The sequence below is a fragment of the Thamnophis sirtalis genome, unplaced genomic scaffold (assembly GCF_051295495.1).
Source record: "Thamnophis sirtalis isolate CommonGarterSnake01/CBP01778 unplaced genomic scaffold, rThaSir2_p1.2 scaffold_3, whole genome shotgun sequence".
Lineage (NCBI taxonomy): Eukaryota > Metazoa > Chordata > Lepidosauria > Squamata > Natricidae > Thamnophis > Thamnophis sirtalis.
Genome location: NW_028261383.1, coordinates 7,649,810 through 7,671,778, shown reverse-complemented (window position 1 = coordinate 7,671,778; position 21,969 = coordinate 7,649,810). Strand labels below are relative to the sequence as shown.

At 40.3% G+C, this 21,969-nt stretch overlaps 1 protein-coding gene across 1 annotated transcript; it reads right to left on the bottom strand.

The window, feature by feature from the left end:
- Positions 1–5,269: 5,269 nt before the first annotated feature.
- LOC148047093 (vomeronasal type-2 receptor 26-like) lies at positions 5,270–16,114 on the bottom strand. Its single transcript, XM_087707742.1, has 3 exons — positions 15,833–16,114; positions 8,236–8,362; positions 5,270–7,646 (listed from the first exon to the last, which is right to left on the bottom strand). The coding sequence occupies exons 1-3, from the start codon at positions 16,112–16,114 to the stop codon at positions 6,745–6,747; spliced, it is 1,311 nt and encodes a 436-aa protein (XP_087563868.1). The 3' UTR covers positions 5,270–6,744.
- Between the last annotated feature and the right edge of the window lie 5,855 nt (positions 16,115–21,969).

Here is a 21,969-nt window from a genome sequence, read left to right as displayed (position 1 = left end):
TTCCATAATGGGAGAGATAAGAAAAAGATCTTGAAGGATGAGTTAGGAAGAAGGATTGGGTAAGAAATCATTCTTTTATTTGCCAATTTGGATGTGCCCTTACATATTTATCTTGCTTAGGAACTTCTGAATTCTTTGTAACCTGAGGAATGATTTTAGTTCAATGTACTTTGCATTAATCTTTCTCAAGATCTCTTTATTTTAAAATGTATTTATCAAATTTATATGGCTGTCTGTTTTACACATAATAACTCTTGTTGGCATACAATTAAAGCTATAATTAAAAATTAATGCAATGAGAAATAAACATTAAGAAAGCAAGAGTGGAATGCAACAAGATGCTACCAACTATGCAACCAGCACGCAAGGCTCTATTACCAGGTGATTCCCAGGGCTGTTGACTGAATCACATTTTCAGGGATTTCTAGAAGGTCTTACAGCTTGGAGATACTCCCTAATCCATGGTAGTTAATGATGGTTAACTGGAGGGAGCTGTAGAATCTCCCTGAAGTAGGCAGTGTTGCAACCTTTCTCAAGAGAAACTCCATGGATGAAACATGTTAGAAAATTTTTTACCCTGTGTCCAGGATTTTTAGAACAATTGATTGAGGGCATAGTTGGTGGGTCAATCATCAATAACTGAGTTTAAATATTCCTGGGAATTTTTGCTGGAATGTACCATTTACTGAGGGTTTCCTGTCTCTCAGTATCAAATCTCATCTAAAGGATTCCTTGAAATTTGAAATACTATGAAAGAAATGTTACTTTGTTTTCTCAGATACTGAAAAATGCACCAAATGCCCAGATGAACAATATCCAAACAAGAATAGAGTCAAATGTATCCCCAAAAGAATAAACTTCCTGTCCTATGAAGAACTTCTGGGAATAATCCTTGTCTCCTTTGCTCTACTCTTGTTCCTAACCACAGGCCTTGTTTTAATCATATTCCTTAAATATCTAGAAACTCCCATTGTCAAAGCCAACAACCGGGACCTCTCCTTCATCCTCCTGATCTCCCTCCTGCTTTGTTTTTTGTCCTCCTTTCTCTTCATTGGCCAGCCAAGGAAAGCCACCTGTCTTCTCCGACAAACAAAGTTCAGCGTTGTTTTCTCAGTAGCTGTGTCTTCTGTGTTGGCCAAAACAATCACGGTGGTGTTGGCCTTCCTGGCCTCAAAACCAGGAAACACAATGAGAAGATGGTTAGGGAAGAGCTTGGCCAACTCCATCATCCTTTCTTGTTCTGGTGTCCAAATTTCCATTTGTGCCATGTGGCTGGGAGTTTCTCCCCCATTCCCAGATTCTGACATGTACTCCCAGCCTGGAGAGATCATCCTTCAATGCAACGAAGGTTCTGTCACCATGTTTTATGTTGTCCTTGGCTACATGGGTTTCCTAGCTCTCATTTGCTTCATAGTAGCTTTCCTGGCCAGAAACCTGCCTGGGGCCTTCAATGAAGCCAAACTGATAACTTTCAGCATGCTGGTCTTTTGTAGTGTCTGGATCTCGTTCCTTCCCACCTACTTAAGCACCAAAGGAAAGTCCATGGTGGCTGTGCAGGTCTTCTCCATCCTGGCCTCCAGTGCTGGATTGCTGGGCTGCATCTTCTTCCCCAAGTGCTACATTATCCTCCTGAGACCAGATCTAAACACAAAGGAACATCTAATGATAAAAGTAGGGAACTGATAATTAAATAATTTCTTAGACTTGTGACAATTAATTATTGATTCCAATTTGTTGTTGGTTTATTTGTTTCATTTGCCTCTATTTGACTAGAGCATAAAACTATAGAGTTGGAAGGGACTTTAGAGGTCTGCTAGTCCAACCCCTTGCTCGAGAAGAGGCCATATACCATTTCAGACAAATGATTGTCTAGTAACCTTTTCTAAAGCCTCTAGTGCTGGAGCACCCACAATTTCTGGAGGCAAACTATTCCATTGGTTTTGGAACCAATTTCACTGTATTTAACTACAATGACAATAAAGATTATACTGATGAGGTCCTCCATCATTGACGTGACACCTCACAAGCTTTCTGCCACCAAAGGATCAGTAGATGGAACGGGACAGATGGGTAATAAACCTATATGCTTCTATAGTGGGAATTTGGGAGGGGGGAATGACAGTTGAAGTGGTGCAAAGCAGTTTGGAACCAGTTCATGGCAAGCATCTTCATGGTCGTTCACCCTGAGTATGGAATGTCACCAGCCCAAACACCTCAGCATTTCCCAAAATGTCTCAGTGATGTCAGATTGGCTAAAGGCTGACTAGACATGGGGGAGAGATGGGGAATTGAGGATTTCATTTTTGTATTGCTACACAGGAACTTCAGATTCCTCCTGACTTTACTGCAGCCAGCATTTTTAAATAAAAGTTATTTTATTTAATGGAGTTGAGAGCTTTACTTTCCGAAGGGATCAGACTGGGCCAGGTCTGACATTAAGCAGAATCTGATATTGTGGGACACCCGGAGAGGACATCATCTTTACTTTGGGGACCATGCACATGATATCAGCTCAAGGGAGAAATCAGGGGGAGATTGAATGCTGGGGGGAGGCTTTGAAGAGGGACTGGATTTTTCTGAATGCACAGGAGAGGTGGAAAGTTGTGGCAATCTTCTGAGATCAAGGAGGTCTCTGGGCATTCAGCAAAAGGAGGAATGGGAGGGGAAGCCCATGGAAATGACTTTCACCCATGGAAGCTGTTTCAATTGCTGGTGGGAACAATAGGTGGTGCTGGAGAAGGAAGAAGAAGAGGGTGAATGTTTGACAAAGCTGACTGGATGATGGAGCAAGCCATAAAGTTTATTTTGCTCTTTTGCTATGCAATGAACCTAATGGAACCTCCCTTCTGAACTCCATTCTACGATGGCAATGATAATTCATCCCTTCAACAGCCCAAATAAACAACAGGGGGGACAAAAGGCAACCTTGTAATGTTCCTTTATGGATATCACATGGATTATTTAGTTTACCATTAACCATAATTTGAGTCTTCTGAGATCTAAATTCTTTGAAATTAAAAGCCAAATCCATTTGATTCGTTTCATTTTCCTTGTTTAACTTCATTTAGTATTAGTACTCTAAGTTTAAACAGTCTTAATAGGCCCATTATCTTCACATCTTGGCTGATGCCTCTGTCTCCTCTTTCAAGTTTCAGCCAAATATGCACAGTACACAATTTCCTGAGAGAATATGAGTTTTATTTTCAGGTGTAAGAGGTCACAATTGTAGAAAGTTAGCACACACCCATCGCCTAGAAGAATGAAATATTCTCAGAAATATTAAAAAGGCAGAATATTTCCCCTAAAAGAGAAATAAAAACCTTAAAGGAAACAAACTCAGCCTCAGCTCCCTGCCCACAGCAGATATTTTAGTGCCAACCTGTCTACAAGACCACAACTCCAGGATGGTGGGATTATCTTTCAGGGCAAAGCCATTCAGCCACATAGGAAATTGCCCTTCATGACAAGATTCAACCAAACCTGGGACACAGACAGCCTACAGTAAAGTGACCAGACATCCCGCTTTTGGTGGGACAGTCCCTCTTTTGAACAATTTGTCCCATATCCCGTTTTTTTTTAAAGTCCTGATTTTTTTTAAGTTACGAAAAAGCCTCCAGCCACATTGAGGCTCTCCTAGCAACTGGGAGCATATATTCTTCGAGCTGAGCACATTCCCGCCTGTGCGTCTTTGTGTGCTGTTGCCAATGGCTGAGGGAGGAGAAGACTTTACTCCATGTGGAGACCGTGGGCTTCCCTCACAGATTTTTTCTTCTTCTGTTGCTTTGAGCAGCCCCTCCCTCTCCCCTCCCTTTTTCTCTCTCTCTTGGAGCTGGCGGGCTGCCTCCGAGGCTGTCCAAGCTAAGCCTCTCCCCCTCCCCTCAGACTGCTACTTTGCCTCGGCTGCTTGGGGCTTCTAAATTGGCATTGTGTGTTGTTTGGGGAGGGGATTACTGTGCCATAGAAACACAGCATATGTCTCAGGTGGCTGATAACCTGGTCTCTATACAGAAGGTAATTTTAAAAACTTTGGAACGAATCCAGAAAGAGGGGAGAGAGAGGCTGAAGGAGTGTGTATGCACAGGAGGGGGAATTTATAAACGTCCCAGTGAATCCAGAGGAGGAGTGTGTGTGTGTGTGTGTGTGTGTGTGTGTGTGTGTGTGTGTGTGTGAGAGAGAGAGAGAGAGAGAGAGAGAGAGTTGTAGCTTATGATTCTTGATGAATGTATTCTATTTTATTTTTCTTTATGTACACTGAGAGCATATTCATCAGACAAATTCCTTGTGTGTCCAATCACTCTTGGCTAATAAACTACTCTACTCTACTCTGCTCTACTCTACATTTCTATTTCAATTCTAATAACGAGTTTAGCTTCTCTCTCTTGAAAATGTAAGCTAGCATTAGGCATTATAATGCAAGCTAGGTTTAGCTTTCAAACAGTTCATTTAGTGACCAAAGTTACAATGGCATTGAAAAAAGTGACTGATGACCATTTTTCACACTTAGCAACCATTTTTCCCACTTAGTGACCGTTGCAGTATCCTCATGGTCACGTGATCAAAATTTTGATGTTTGGCAACAGATTTGTATTTATGATGGTTTCAGTGTCCTGGGGTCATGTAATCACCTTGTGTGACCTTTTGACAAAATATTAAATTTTTAATACCCCCCCCCCTCCCGGTCAATGGTTCCCTCTACCAATCTGAAAATCTGGTCACCTTAGCCTACAGCAGTGTTTTTCAACCACTGTGCCGTGGCACACTAGTGTGCCGTGACATAGTGTAAGGTGTGCCGTGGGAAAAACACCCTGCCTATAGTCAATATAGGCACAGAGTTAAAAAAAATTAACATTTTCTAATAGTGGTGTGCCTCATGATTTTTTTTTGTTTCTTTGTCATTTTTCTTTGTCCTCCTTTTTAAAGCACTTAAGTCTTTTCCCCTTTTCTTTGACAATGAATGTATAATTATAATAATTATCACTATTATGTTACTATTTTATTTTTTAATTTTTTTATTTTAATTATTAATAGAAAAGCAATAAAAACAAAATAACAAATCAGGCAGTTTAATGCTATTTAATGAAGCAGAGAAATAATTTCAACATAACCTTGAGATGAATATTTTAGTGTTTAAATTTTGCTTAACTTAGTTTTCCCTCTCAGATTAAACAGAGAGAATGGAAATTATTTCTTAGCCCTAAAGAAGGAGAGGATTCTTAAGAACAAGGAAAATTTCTAATAATAAAATTTATTAACAATGTTTTCAGCCTGCAGCAATCTTTATTCTGTATTCTAGACGGGGAACATCAAATCAAACAATACACATGAAATACAATACAAACCATATTCATTTGATTCATTTCATTTCCTTGTTTAACTTTATTTAGTATCACTGATCATAAATAAATAAAATTATTCAGATATAATAGTGCATGCTTCTGTTTCTGTGTCATTGTGTTCTGAAGTTATCAGGTAAAAAGAGATGATTGAATTGTAAATAAATGACAAAGAACATATTAAACAAAAATAAACATAATTCTTGGGAATGAGAAGCCAAAACCAAAAGTATTTGTAAAACAGAGTAACACATTTCGAGGTCTATATTTTTTATATAAAACAACACTTTGGAAACACCTATACTCTGGTTTTTTCACAACTCCATAAAGCTAACTTGGGGTAATAGGGAAAAAGTTGCAGGGTGAATTTCTTAAAATGCAAAATACTAAATTAAATTATTTTGAACTGTAGAATCCTAAATTATTTTTTTGTAAAAAAAAAAAAATTACTTTCAAAACAAACATACAAATCCTCCTTCTTTACACACTGTAGAAAGTGTATCAGCTGGTTACAAAAGGCTTTTGTGCACCTCTTCCACTATCAAATATAATTCATATTAATTCAAATATCTTAACTCAAATATTTATTATATTACCATCATCATGCCTCCACTTTTATTTGACTATAGTTATTTAAACGTCCTTCATCCTAAAATATACCAAGATTTAATACATAACCACATACTGGCATTTCATTTGCTTATTTATAAAATCCTCCATTAACATTAAATCCTCATATCCTGTTTTAGCTAAACATCCATAATATTTAATACCAAAATTTTCTAATCCTCCATATATATAATTTATTATCATTATCCTTTCTGTATTTAACTATAGCCTATATCATAACATTTTCCCCTATTAGTTGAAACTTAACTGTGTCTATTTTTGTTTTTTTATTATTATTGTTATTAATAATATTTATATATAGTCCAAAAATATTTCTAACCTTCCCTTCTCATATCCAATTATTACTTATCATAGCTCAACATTGTATACATTACTATCATTATCAATTTTTATTTAACTATACCTATTATCACTGGATTTAACTAAGTTTAGCTAATTTTGAATTATCATCTTCCATCTATCAACCTGTATCTCTCCAATAGCCAAACAATCTTACATCTATTGCCATTTGTGGATCCAATTCTCCAAACATCTTTTTAAACAAGTCTGTACAGAGTCCTCTTAGCACCTTCTTGTTTGTAGTATCTCTCATATAATGTTGACGCCCTCCTTCTGTTTCCTTTGTCAGCTTATCTTTAATTCTCAGCAGCGTTATCGAATATTTTGCAAATAGTATTTCATAGTCCATAAGTTCTTTAATGCTTTCTTCTCCTTCTATGTCCTGTCCTTTGAAATAAGTTTTCTCTCCATTTAAGAATCCTAAATTATCATCTTATCATTCTTATTTTATTTTTAAAACAAGCTGCTCTTTTGTGTTGAGATCTGGCCTCAGGATAATAATGTAGCACTTGGGGATGAAGATGCAGCCTAGCAGCCCAGCACTGGAAGCCAAGATGGAGAAGACCTGCACAGCCACCATGTATTTCCCTTTGGTGCTCAGGTAGGCAGGCACAAAAGTCACCCAGACACTGCAGAAGACCAGCATGCTGAAGGTGATCAGCTTGGCTTCATTGAAAGCCCCAGGGAGATTCCTGGCCAAGAAAGCCACTGTGAAGCAAATGCCAGCCAGGAAGCCCATGTAGCCAAGGGCTCCATAGAACATGGCGACAGACCCTTCATTGCATTGCAGGATGATATGTCCAGGCTGAGAGTAGAAGTCAGCATCAGGAAAAGGGGGAGAAACTCCTAACCAGATGGAGCAAATTAGAGCTTGAATCCCAGAACAAGAAAGAACCAGGGAGTTGGTCAGAGTCTTCCCCAGCCACCTCCTCATGGTGTTGCCTGGCTTTGTGGCCAGGAAGGCCAACACTACTGTGATTGTCTTGGCTAAAATTGAAGAGACAGCAGTTGAGTAGACAATGCTGAAAACTGTTTGACGGAGAAGGCAAGTGGCTTTCCTTGGCTCTCCAATGAGGAGAAAGGAGGTCAGGAAGGACAACAACAGGGAGATGAGGAGGATATAAGAGAGGTCCCTGTTGTTGGCCTTGACTATTGGTGTCTCCAAGTATCTAATGAAGATTGCTAAGACAAGTACTGTGGTTAAAGACAAGATCAGAGTAAAGGAAGTCAGCATGTTCCCCAGAATCCCTTTGTAAGATAGGAAGGTTGTGATTTTGGGGATGCACTGATCTCGTTTTTCATTTGGATGCTTATCCTCTGGGCATTTGGTGCATTTTTTTGCATCTGCAAATAAGAGAGATGAGAGAACTATGGTTTATTTAACTCCTCCAATGTTGGATTTTTCTCCCTCAGTCTACCTTGTCCACCCTTATCTTTCATAAACACATCATCTCAGATTGGTCAATTCCCTCAATTTTGATTTTTTTTAAAAAAAAAATTCCCAGCAATCAATTTCATTCACATCTTTTACCTGAAATTCTTTAAAATGTGTACTTTAAAATATTCTCTTTTTGTGACTGTGTTTTTGGCACTTTTCTCTTAATATGCTCTTTTTAATTTATGGACAAATTATGGAAAAAATCAGCAAAAAAAGGTACAAAGATAAATCACACACACACACACACCTTTTTTTTTTTTTTTTTTGCAAAAATGTCCTTTTTTTCTATTCAGAAAAATTATGGAGAGATGACCAGAGGCAAAATAGGGCTTGACTGATAAGCTATCTTTCTCTAAGATGTTTTCTTACAACTCACCTCACGAGACTCATTCTGGATTTTAAGGCAAGGAAGATAAAAATCAGAAACACCAAAATTGAGGATTCCAAATCTCTGACTACTCCCTCTATGGGGACTTCCCTTTCAAAGCCACCCACCTTTCTGAGTGGAGATGGTCCCTTGTCCACAAGGAACACAGTCATAGCAGCAAGGAGGCTCCCCTTCCTGAGGCACCATGAAGAAACCAAAATGGCAGCTCTCCACACATTTAGATTCAGGGAGGGACTAAGCAAAAATAGAAGACATGTCAAGGGCAAGATGGGGAAAATGTGTTGTGTGCATCTGTGACATATGGGCACATGGGCTGCTCTTCCGCTGATATTAGCCAGCCATTGAGGGAAGGAAAAGTGCTAAAGAAGCTCAATTCTTGCCATGAAGGGCAACTGTGCTTTCACAATGGGCTGTTGACTTGGCTGCCAGTGAGGGATGTGGTTCCATTGGTGTGTCGTGCCTGCAAGACATCTTTTTATTTTGGACTTCAGGCATGCCACACTTTCTATGTGGGAAAATGGGAGGGGGGATTGTGTGGAGTTGGGTGATATATAGCCATAATAACATTCTTCTTAGAAAGTCAAGGTCATTTTTGTCTCTGCACCTGGCTGGAACTGGATGGGTGGAAACTGTCTTCATGGCAAGAGGAGAAGGAGGAAGAGGGGATTGGAAAGATAAAAACTGCTTTTGTTCCCCAGGTCAGGATAGGATAGGATGTCTGGAGTTTGTCTTCTGAATAAGAGAAAGCTTCAAAGCATTAATTGATACCTGGTTTGTCTTTCTCTGTGAACTTCAAGCAAGCTTATGACTATTTCCTCATTAACATCTTAAATTTAAGGGCTCTGCTTTAGTCAGACCTCATTTAAATGGACATACAATAAAGGTAACATGTCTGACTCCATGCAATTGTTTCCCTATGCAAAGAGGTAGTTTTTGTCATATCCAATTAGCTTTTCTTTTGCAGTTCTTTATTAATCATAAAATTGCCGTACTTTTTGAAGTATAAGATGCACTTCCCCCCACCCTAAAAGAAGGTGGAAATGTTATTGCATCTTATACCCTGAATACAGCCATTTTTGGCCTCTTAAAACCATACACCATGCATCCTGTTTTCGTGAAAATGACCCTGTGTTTTGCAAAAATGTGATGCACAGAGGGTTTGGGAGACCTGCAGGGTGCTCCTGGGGGCTGGAGAGAGCAAAAACTATTTTTTTTTTGTTTTCCTTTTTGAAATCTTGGTGCGTCTTATAGTCAAAAAAATATGGGTAGTTTAGTTTAGTTTATTGTCATTGCACCTCATTCAATGAAATTAAATGCCATTTTCAGTGTACATTATAACTATAAAGATAAAAACACAAACACACATTCTTCATATTCTATATAATTGAATTGAAAACCAGGTATTGCATTCATATTGCACTATACCATATTTCAATATAGTTACTGCCCTGGGATAGAAGCTGTTGTTCATCCTATTTGTCCTTGTTTTTATTGCCCTGTACCATCTGATGGATGGTAATAGTTCAAAAAAAGGATGCCCAGGATGAGATGGATCTTTAAGAATGTTTTAAACTTTCTTAAGGCAGCAGGAGCTATAAAGCTCTCCCAAAGAGGAGAGAGGACAACCAATGAGGGTAATGATGTTGACCCTCTGGAGTGCTATCCTATCTGCCACTGTGCAGTTGGCAAACCATACACAGGTGTAGTAAGTTAAAACACTCAATGGTGCAGCGGTAGAAGACCAAGCAGTTTTTCATTCAATTGTTGTTTCCTGGTAGTATAATTTCTGCTGGGCCCTTTTGACCAGTGCTGTAATGTTAGTACTCCAGGTCAGGTCCTCTTTTATGCTAACACCCAGAAACTTAAAACTGGCCACTTACTCCACTTGGTCTCCATTGATAAGCAAGGGCTGGATGTCTGACCTATTCCTTCTACAGTATAGTCCACTATAAGCTCCTTGGTCTTATTGGTGTTAAGGACCACATTACTATCTCCACACCAAGAAAGCAACTGTACCACCTCATCTCAATAAGCAGACTCATCCCCCACCGGGAGATTAGTCCCACCAGGGTTGCATCATCTGCAAATTTACAAAATTATCCACTACAATGACCTACTTGTCGATGACTACTTCAATCACAATAATACATGAGCAAACAATAGATACAAACTCAAGGTTGCAGAAAATACAACTTAAGCAACAGAGTGGTCAATGCCTAGAATGCACTACCTGACTCTGTTGTTACATCCTCAAACCCTCATAATTTTAACCTAAGACTGTCTACTGTTGACCTCACAACATTCCTAAGAGGTCTGTAAGGGGCATGCATAAGCACACCAGCATGCCTGCCATCACTGTCCTACTATCTCCATTTATCTGTACCCATTTACTGTATTCATATTTACATTTTTACTGATCCCTGTTATCTTTTACATGTTTGACACACTAAATATAATAAATAAGTAATTTTCCAGAGGATCAGAAGGGGAGGCAGTGCAGCAGAATCAGTCCTGCAAGACTCTGTCGTTAGAGCCAATCTTCCAGAGAGCAGTTCTGAGACACCTGTGGTTTTGAAAAGAACCAAAGAAAAATTTCCTTCACCTGGTTGAGCCATTTTGGGGACACCATCGCATCCTGGTCAATAGCAAACAAAGCTTTTCCTGATCCCTGTCTTGTTAGGCTCCCAAATTTTGCCCGGATAACTGACTGATTGGGAAACTGGGCCCAACTCATGATGTCAAGATCAGCAGCCAGTTCTCCACTCTCATCCAGATATAATCCATCCAAGGAGTTATTGTAAAGTTGCGAGTTTTGCAGGAGAAGATGAAGCTAAAACAAGAGAAACGAGGAGAAAACTCAGAAAATAGAGCATGGATTCTGATGGGATCATTCTGCATAGTTCCAGTATTCCGTATCTATATTTACTGCAATGCTTATATTTAGTATGGTTTTCTATATGGTCCATGGATGCAATTAACCTAATCAAAAAAAATATAACATAATAATAATAAAGGGAAAAAAAACCTTAAAGGACATTAGCTTATAAAGTTTATGAAATTCATCTACTATGTATTGAGGCAGAAATATATTGCTAGACTCTATTACTATAGTAATTAGAATAAAAGCAGTCTTGAAATCAACTATATTGGTTTCTTAGCCTGGTCTACCTCGTAGGGCAGATATTAATCTTGTATGTTCCAATATGCTTCTACCTTCTAGGGCTAATGATGTAATGCATATAATGTCAGGGTTCCAAGTAACGCCCCTAATGAAAGAAGACTCCAAGGCTTGAGGTTCCTCAAAGTTCCATTTTGTTAGAGATGTCATATTGGCACATCTGGGAAAACCTGAATCTGAAAGTTTCCAGGTTTTCCCCATCCAAATGAATGTTGAAGTCCCTGCCCAGCACCCTCATGTCCATCACATGGTCCAATCAGGCACCGTCCCAACTGAGGATGCCTCCCAGTCACACCACTCTAGGTGCAGGGCAGGATGACCTTGACTCTCTGAGAAAGGAATGTTATTTTGAGTACATCTACCCCACTCCATATAATTCTCCCTACCAGTTTCCCACAGGATTAAATGTGGCAGGTCTGAAGGCCCAATGCAAAAGATGGTTTCCAGGCCTGACAGCAGCCTTGAAATCAACTATATTGGTTTAATCTTGCAAGTTCCAATATGCTTCCAGCTTCTCTCATATTATCTTTATGTACATTAGGGAAGGGCTAATGATATCATGCATATAAGAGATGAAAAGGACCCATGTTACCAATGATGTTTACACAGAGCTAGCCCAGGACTATAAATAGAGAAGGGCTCATGCGTGAGAATGGGAAATGGCTGCCAAGCTTGATCGCTTAGGCTTACGGAAAACAAAAACGGAAGAAGCTCTGGGACTAGGATCTCGGACATGGTAAAAGAGGGGTTCCTGCAAGAGACTGGCTTTTGGAGGCAACTACCTGGGGGGGGGGGACTGCTTTCGGGAGGCTCCTTGATGGTGTTGCCGCCCTCAGCAGTTTCTCTGTGCTCCTGTGCTGGTCGATGATGGAGACGGCATTGCGCGGGTGGCGACAGTCTTGGCCTCGCTGCCGTGGAAGGCGTTGGACTTGTGCCTGGTGGTGCTGGCATGGCAGTTTGTGCCCTGAGGAGGGGGTGGGGAGTTCTACAGTAATGTGTGCCGGGACTGGGTGGCTGGTTTTCTGCCACAGCTGCAGCTCTTTTGCCCCCCCTCCTTCCTTCTTCTTGGCACAGCATTTCTTCTGCCTTGCCATTGTCGCTGTGGGGCTTCACGCTGCCCTACATTCTGTCTGTTTGGACCACAGCTCCAGGATCTTTGCGCCTGGCCTTTTGCTGCGACCAGTGTCATCTGCTGCTACCTCAGGAGTGCCGCCTCAGACAGCACCACTCTTTGGGCCATCCTATTCTCGGTGCCATTAGTCTGGATAGGCGGTGCACCTGGGGATTGGGCGATTATTTTCCCCAGCGGCTGCCATTCTTCGTCCCGACTGGTGCCCTCTTCACCTTCTTCTCTTCAGTCTATCTTCCGATCAGTACCAATGCAGTAACGGTTATAAAGATCTTCTGGCATGTTGGCAGCTTCTACAGCTGGTTCGTGTCACACGCCCGAGATGAAAGGAAATGACGGGAAGCGGTGGAGACGCAGGCGTGTACTCAGCACCTCTTCCAACTGGCACCCTCCCCCTTGCAGAGCCAAGGTGGCGCAGTGGTTAAATGCAGCACTGCAAGCTACTTCAGCTGATTGCAGTTCTGCAGTTCAGCTGTTCAAATCTCACCGGCTCAGGGTTGACTCAGCCTTCCATCCTTCCGAGGTGGGTAAAATGAGGACCCGGATTGTTGTTGGAGGCAATATGCTGACTCTGTAAACCGCTTAGAGAGGGCTGAAAGCCCTATGAAGCGGTATATAAGTTTAACTGCTATTGCTATTGCAGCCGCTCCAGTCACACTAGACTCTGGGCCCGCTGGCCCTTTTTGCCCGATTTTGCACTTTTCCGGACCCACAGGAGGGAAGAGAGATGAGGAACTCTCCTTTCTGCACCATCATTAGTTCCGGCTATCCGAACTGATGCTGATCAGCTCAGGCGGAATTAAGACCTGAGCCAATTCTGCTGGTGGAGTGTGTGCTGTGTGAAAGAAGATGAATGAACCCACTTTTAAATTATATTATTGTATTATTGTATTTTATATGTTTTAATGATTACAGTGGGGTATGCTTGAGAGAGTGTTTGTGTGGTATATATGAGAGGACCGAGAGTGCAACCTGGTGCCCCCTCCACTGAGTGCTGAAGCAGAAGTGGATGGGGGCCCGGCTCCACCTCTCAATATGGAGTGTCTGCTTTGAATGGCCTGCTGAGAAGAACGGGGGCCTTGGAGGATAGAGGGGGGTCTGTGGGCGTGAGGGTGGGCCAGAGCATTACGCTCATGACTGGGAGGGGCAGGTATGATGGGAGCTTCAGGACTAGCCATTACCGGGGAAAGAAGGTCTGCTATGTCACAGCAATCCCTCCTTCCGGCCCTGTTACCTCCACTCTGGGACCAGATGGTGAGAGTTGTAAGGGCCCTGGTCTCAGGCTGCTTTTGCTAAATGCCAGGTCTATGGTTCACAAAGCTCCCCTCATCTGGGACCTAATATTAGACGAGGGGGCAGACCTGGGATGTATTACTGAAACCTGGCTGGGCCAGGAGGGACGAGTCCCCCTCACTGAAATGTGCCCAGTAGGGTTCCAGGTGCTCCATCAGCCACGACACTAAGTAAGGGGTGGGGGAGTGGCTGCCATCATCCGAAGGTCATTAGTTCCTCGTAGGATCCCTGCTCCGGAGCTTGTCGGGTGTGAGTCCCTGTTGGTGAAGTTGGACCTTGGGAGTCAAGTGGGCTTGTTGCTAACGTACCTACCTTCCAACAGCATTACAACAGCCCTCCCTGCGCTCCTTGAGTCAGTAGCCGAGCTGGCAATTGAGTTCCCCAGGCTTATAGTCCTGGGGGATTTCAATCTGCCTTCGCTCGGTGAACATTCTGATGGGGCGCAGGAGTTCAGCGCCTTAGCCACACAGCCACTGCTTCCCTGAGATAAGTTTAAGTTTTTAAAAAAAGAGAGAATGGCACCAGAGTGTTATGCAGATAGAATACCTGCCATGGCTGTAAATGCTGAACAGCCAAACTATCTTTATCATCCTTCCTTTTCTTCTTGGATCTGGATGAATATGCAGCATTCAAGACCTTGGCCACAGTCCAGATGGAGCGATATGTGATGTAGCTGTCCAGAGACAGGATTCCTTCTTTCTGCTCTTGGGACAGAGCTTCTACATCCTTATTCTCTGGGCATCTTGTCCACCCTTTCACGGACAAGTCATGCTTGGAATATGAGCAGTGAAATGCTTTGTCCATAAAGTCTGTCATAGCCTCGTAGACAGATTGAAAATCACCATAATTGCCATTTCTGTCTGTGTGGATTAAGAAGGAAATATAGCCATAGATGGATGGAATTATCATTGTCGTATACTGTAAATCCAAAGTTAAATCCCACAAGGCTGAAGTGATCCAGACCTTTCCAACTGTGGATTTTGCAAAAGTTTCAAGGATCCTCTGAGTAATGAATATTCCTCTAATGAAAGACTCAATCTCCACGTAGTAAACGAAGACATTGACTTGTCTCCATTTGTAGAATTGAAGACCATCAAAATGTACCTGAGGGGCAGCTACAGGGATGCTTTGGGATAAAACAACGCAAACACCATTCCTGACAAGCAGAGGAGACAAACTTCTCATGAATCTCTCTCCACCATCAGAGTCTGGAGCAACCAGACCGACCAACGTCCACCCAAAATGCTGGAGCAGTTTGGCAATTGTGGGATACTGAACTCCTTCTTTGGGGATCATTCGGTAGAAAAAAGGGAAAAGTATTTTGTCATTCAGAGTCTGTGAAACAGGAACATAACTGATCTGAAAATGGGGAAAAAATCTATCATTTGTTGAGTCAAATCGAAGCTTCAATATTATTAGCACTTGAAGTCTAAAGTAACAATCCTAGTTCTAATATGCTAGAGCAGTGATTGATAATCTTTTCCAGACCAAGTGCCCAAAGTGCATGTGCACCAGAATCCCCAAAATGCAACATGTGACCCCATTCCTCCCACCCCCATGCATGCACACATGACCCCTCATATGCACCCCGTCCACCCATGCATATGTGCACAATCCCCCATGCATGCAACCCCTCATATGTGTGCACAACCCCCTTTGTGTGAACCCCCAGTGCTCTGCCCACCAAACATGCTCAGCTGGCCAGTGGGAGGCAGATGTGCAGGTGCGGCAGAGCTGAACTGGGGCTACGGCTCATGTGTCATCAGAGAGGGTGCTGCATGCCACCTCTGGCACATATGCTATAGGTTTGCCATTATGGTGCTTAGAGGAAAACACCTCAACGAGATGCTATCCATATAATTATCGCAGCCGGAATCTCATTTGCCCAAAATTGGAAACAACCCCCCCATCTCCTCAAATGCAGAGATTATTAATAAAATGGTGCTAGAATGCGCAGAAATGGAGAAGCTAATAATGGAACTAAGAGATAGAGAGGAAACAGAGTCTTACAAAACATGGAATAGGTGGTATAATTGGCTTGAAAAGAGATGTAAAATCAATGCATAATGAATACATAGAAAATATGATAAACCCTTGCACACACCTGTGGGATTTTATAAACATTCAACGTATTTGAAATCTGAATGGAGATATCAGAATTGGATCCATCAAAAACTGCCAGGGGTCTATTACGGCTTCCACACCTGTAGTTTGGAATATTTGCCTCCCCAGTGGAAAGCAAATCCAGCAAGGCATCCAAAGTCATGATGGAGTTGAAATGGTTTTCATGGAGGTTGTAGCCCAGGGAGATATTGGTTAGGAGCTGGAGATCCTGGTTGATCTCCTGGATGGCAAATAGGAAAGAGAGAATTTTCCAGGAAAACATGGATCCTTTCCTGAAAATATATACATTCCACAGCATCATTAATGAAAATAATCTAATGTTTATAGAACTTCACAAGGATATCTCTCTAAATATTACATAAATCATTGGCCAACCTACAAAAACATTGCCCGGATGTTGTAAATAATCAGGCACACATTTTAACATTCTGATCATCATCATCATTTCCCCAATAGCCTCCATAAAATAGTCTCGGAATAGGAAATATGAAGTGAAGCAAAATAGTGAAATAAAGAATGAAAATTTAAATGTATTAGAGTGTATTATAGAAAACATATTATAAAATGAAAGAAAAACACATTCCAAATTTTGTTATAATAAAAGGTAAAGGTTCCCCTGGCACATATGTGCTAGTTGTTCCAGACTCTAAGGGCACTGCTCATCTCCATTTCCAAGCCAAAGAGCCAGAGCTGTCCAAAGACGCCTCCATGGCCATGTGGCCGGCATGACTAAACGCTGAAGGCACATTGAATGCTGTTACCTTCCCACCAAAGGGGGTCCCTATTTTTCTACTTGCATTTTTACATGCTTTCGAACTGCTAGGTTGGCAGAAGCTGGGACAAGTAATGTGAGCTCACTGGGGATTCAAACCGCTGAGCTGCCGACCTTTGTGATCAACAAGCTCAGCCTCTTAGCCACTGAGCCACCTCTTTTGTTATAAGAGAACCCTTTAAAATTAGCAATGGTCTGATGTTATCTAAAATTAATGATTTGTACACGATTTTGTCACAGACATATTTATTAGGCACTCATAGTCACACCAAGACTCCTCATTGAAGAAGAGTGTTTTTCCCCCATCTGATTTCTTGGACTCTTTCTTTTTATGTTATGTTTTAAGACCCTTTGTGTATTCAGTGCTGGAATCTCCTTGAATTATTCTAGCAGTTTTCTCAGGAATTCCAAGATCAAATTCAAGTAAATGACACTGTTGTTATCTACATATTGTCTGGGAGTGATGGCTACTATTAATATCTAAGCTTTATGAGCCTTAATGCTTCAGAACGCCCAAGGCAAACTGAATAAACAATCTTTGACCCATGACCATCCAGACTTTGTTGAAATGCTTACAGGAAGAAATGTCACCATCTCCAGGGGTGAGAAATAACTCCTGTGCTTCCAAAGATGTCCCGATGTTGCCCCTCCTGCCTTATTGAAATGTCTACTTTTTGCTCCAAATTCAGCAAGGATGGCAAGGATGTTGGAAAATGATGTTCATCCACCTTCTCTTCCTCAGAAAACAAGGAGGTAACAGAATAATAGAGTTGGAAGGGACATTGGAGTTCTTCTAGTCCAACCCCCTGCTTGGGCAGGAGACATTATACCATTTCAGACAAATATTGTCTAGTATCTTTTTGAAAGTCTGCAGTGATGGAGCGCCCACAACTTTTGAAGGCAAGTTGTTCCATTGGTTTATTGCTTTCACCATTAAGAAATGTCTCCTTAGTTCTAGATTGCTTCTCTCCTTGGTTAGTTTCCATTCATGGTTTCCCATCTTGCCTTTTGGTGCTTTGGAAAATAGTTTGACCTCCTAGTCTTTATAGGAGCCCCTCAAATATTGGAAGACTGCTATCATGTCTCCTCTAGTTCTTCTTTTCATTAAACTAGACATACCCAGTTCCTGCAACTGTTCTTCATATGTTTTGGCCTCCAACCCCCTCATCAGTCTTGTTCTTCTCTGCATTCTCTGCAAGATCACACAGTGCCTTTGTTTGGACCAGCCCAAGTTGGATGAAGTTACCAGCCATATCAAAGTAGCAGGACCCAATAGATATGCTATTCTCCTTGCTGTGCCTGGTACCACAGACAACCATGCCTCATCTGAGGCTGGTGAAGCTAATACCACCTCTACCCAGCAGCCATTAAGAAACCTGGTGTCCTATCTTAAACAAAAGGAGGCAGCTGGAGTGATAAGCCTCTCAGTAGGAGGCAACAAAGACAAAGAAAACAGTGGGGTCTTTCCCCCCCCCCCATGATTTTTCTCAGCAATTCCTGGATTCTACAGCAAAGTCCCAGGCTAAATCAGAGGGTGACTATTTGGTCATGATCATTGTCCATGGTGCATCTTAAAGTCCTAATGCTTTCTGTGCTTATCCTGCTGCTTCATACAACTCCCCCCTCCTCCAGTATCTGCCAGGTGCTAAGCCTTAGCCAACACCCTAAGTATAATTTTAGATCAATAGTTACTCTTGTGGCCTTTTTAAGACTTTGTAAAGTGGTACTAGATCTTGATTCTCTCCCTCTATTAATACAGATCAGATAATCTCTAAAAACAGCAACATACAAATGGCATGAAAAACTGGATACAGTATTCAAAGTGTGGTCTTACTAAGGCATTATAAAGTGGTATTATTGTGAAAAATCTTAATATTGCTTTATAATGCCTTAGTAAGACCATATTTGAAATATTGCATCCAGTTTTGGTCGCCACAATGTAAAAAAGATGTGGAGACTCTAGAAAGAGTGGGAGAAGAGCAACAAAGATGATTAGGGAACTTATGATTTGGAACTAATTGGACAAGGTGTTTAAGATTTTTATTGTTTTTTATTGTTTTTTTTTTTTACCACAATTCCTATATTCTTCTTTACTTTAACTTTGATCCCCTTGTCTACTTCCTTTACTTATTCACTCTTAGACTTTAAAAAATATTTAAGATCAAAATGGTTTTCTACCAAAGAGACAAATTAAGGATAATATAAGAATAATCTTGGACACCTTGGAATACTATGAGGCTCACTCTGAAAAGCAAATGGCCTTGATGTTTCTTGATGCGCAGAAGGCTTTTGATAATGTGAACTGGTGATTCATGATACAACAAATGGAACAAATGAACTTTGGTAAGAATTTTATTCAAGGTATACAAATGGTATATCACAAACAAACAGCTAAGATAATGATAAATGGCGAATTAACAAACCCTATTGAAATAAAGAGAGGTACGAGACAAGGCTGCCCATCATCACCGTTACTTTTTGTCTTAACGTTAGAAGTCTTAAATATATGGATCATAGAAGAGGAAGAAATAAAGGGAATGACTATTAAAAAAGAAGAAAGTTGCAAGCATTTGCAGATGATTAAGTTTTCATTCTCAAGGAGCCACTTAAATCTACACCTAAATTGATAGAAAGAATTGAGGAGTATGGAAAAGTAGCAAGCTTGAAAATAAATAAAGACAAAACAAAAATCTTGACAAAGAACATATCATCAAAACAAAAAGAAGAATTGGCAGAAATCTTGGAGATGCAAGTTACGAATAAGGTCAAATATTTGGGGATCTTTTTAACAGCTAGATGTAGTACTCTCAAAGAGGATAACTATTTTAGATTGAAGCAACAAATTGCAACAGACTTGATGAAATGGGAAAATCTACAATTATCAATGATTGGGAGAATCTCAACAATTAAAATGAACATTTTACTGAGAATCTTATACTTGTTCCAGACAATCCCAATTAGGTTGGAGAAAGACTATTTTGAAGATCTAAATAAAATGATGTTGAACTTTATATGGCAAGGGAAAAAAGCCAGAATAAAACTTAAAGTGTCGCAAGATGCTAAAACAAGAGGAGGGTTGGGCTTACCTGACTGGGAGCTATATTACCAGGCAACAAGTTTGATGTGGATCAAGGATTGGATAATGTTAAGAAATGTTAGGCTTTTGAATTTAGAGGGTCACAACTTGCTGCTGGGATGGCATGCATTCTTATGGTATAAGGGAACCAAAGCACATGGTTACTTTAGAAGACATTATCTAAGAGAGGCTCTGTTATTAAACTGGGAGAAGATTAAGAAATTACATTACTTAAAAATTCCAGTCTGGATATTAACCATTGAAGCTTTTTCATATTCAAAAATATATAAAAATGAACAAACAATTAGATATGCTGAACTATTAAATACAGGGGGTGAACCTAAATCCATTCAAGATTTGAAACAGGAAGGGATTGAAATTAATTGGTATTCATATGTGCAAATACATTCTAGGTATAATGAAGATCTAAAAAAGGAGGGTTTTTACGATAAAATGACTGAATTAGATAAAATCTTAACAGGTACTGATGAAAAAGTAATTAAAAAACTTTATAGCTACCTATTAGAGGTGAAACTAGATTTAGATTTAGATTAGATTTGTTTATTTATAGGCCGCCCTTTTCCCTGAGGGGACTCAGGGCGGCTTACAATCAAAAAAGGAAGGGGAGTGTGGGACAATACGAAGAAAGAAATGTGCACAAAGTAAATTAGACAATAAAACTCAACATTCACTCAGCATTCGGGAGGGGCGAAATAAGATTATCCCCAGGCCTGACGGGTTAGCCAGTTCTTGAGGGCTGTGCGGAAGGCCTGGACGGTGGTGAGGGTACGAATCTCCACGGGGAGATTGTTCCATAGTGTCGGAGCCGCAACAGAGAAGGCTCTCCTCCGAGTAGTCGCCAGTCGGCACTGACTGGCGGATGGAATACGGAGGAGGCCAACTCTATGCGATCTGATGGGATGCAGGGAGGTAACTACAGGAAGAATAAGTTAAAGAAACTAAAGCTTGGGGCAAAAATTTTGAGCATGGGATTGACTTAGAGAAATGGCAAAAACTGTGGACTCAAAACTATAAAATGACAATGTCAACTGCATATAAAGAGAATTTGTATAAGATGTTTTACAGGTGGCACTTATCCCCAAAGAGAATAGCAAGAATGTCTAAGAAAGAATCCGAAAAATGCTGGAAATGTCATCAGTCGCCAGGCTCATACTACCACATGTGGTAGACTTGTACTGAAGCTAAAAGATATTGGACTAAAATTCACATGTGGTTGGAGAAAATAATACATAAACACATAGACTTAAAACCAGAACATTTTCTATTGGGAATCATACCCGAAATACATAATAAAGACTTGAAATATATGATTGTAAACATTTTAACAGCTGCTAGAATGGTATTTGCAAAAAATTGGAAAAATGAGAAAATACCAACACAGGAGGAAAGTATTTGGAAGATAATGGAATGTGCTGAAATGAGTAGACTTACATTTGAAATTAGAGAACAGGAGGATGAGCAATTTTATAAGGTATGGAATTTGTTTTACCAATGGTTGGATAAAAAAACCTGGAAATAAAATTGTTTATTAATGTACTACCAGAAAGGTATTGTCATTGTTATGAAAGTTTTTGGTTTTTTTTTTTGCTATGAAATAGAGTGTTTGATCATATGACATGCAAAGGACAATAATGTATTCAATGTACAAGAATGGGATGAATTGAATTCTATGTATAATTGTAAGCATTGACCATGTTATAATGGTAAGATTTTTATATGTTAAATGGACTAATGATGTAATGAAAAATTTATATATATATATGAATTGAAATGTCCAATAACTACCTGGATTAGCAATGGGAAACTATTTCTGGAGTTGAATATGCTACACTATAAGTATTGTATCTATGGATGATTAATATTAGCGGTAACTTGAACACATAATGCTCAATGATAAGGATGTATTTAGTTATGTGTGATGGATAACCAGTGATCTTATTTTAAATTGTAAAAACTGATGCACAAAAGTTTGTAACCAAACGACATGCTTGACAAAATTGAGGAAATATTTTTATTTGTGTTGTTTCGATTTTGTTAGTTTTTTTTTTTTTTAAAAAAATATTTTTAAAAGAGATGATTAGAGAAATGGAGGCAAAAACATATGAAGAACGGTTGCTGGAACTGAGTATGCGTAGTTTAATGAAAAGAAGGACTAGGGGTGACATGATAGCAGTGTTTCAATATCTCAGGGGCTGTCAAAAAAAGAAGAGGGAGTCAAGCTATTCTCCAAAGCACCTGAAAGCAGGAC

Bases quoted from the DNA above. Each gene is read 5' to 3' on its own strand.
- LOC148047093 (XM_087707742.1), bottom strand. From the start codon at position 16,114: ATGTTTTCCTGGAAAATTCTCTCTTTCCTATTTGCCATCCAGGAGATC. The intron at 8,363-15,832 runs GTGTGTGCAAGG...ATTTTTGCTTAG, and splicing joins ATGTTTATAAAATCCCACAG to TCCCTCCCTGAATCTAAATG. The intron at 7,647-8,235 runs GTGGGTGGCTTT...TCTTATTTGCAG, and splicing joins GACCATCTCCACTCAGAAAG to ATGCAAAAAAATGCACCAAA.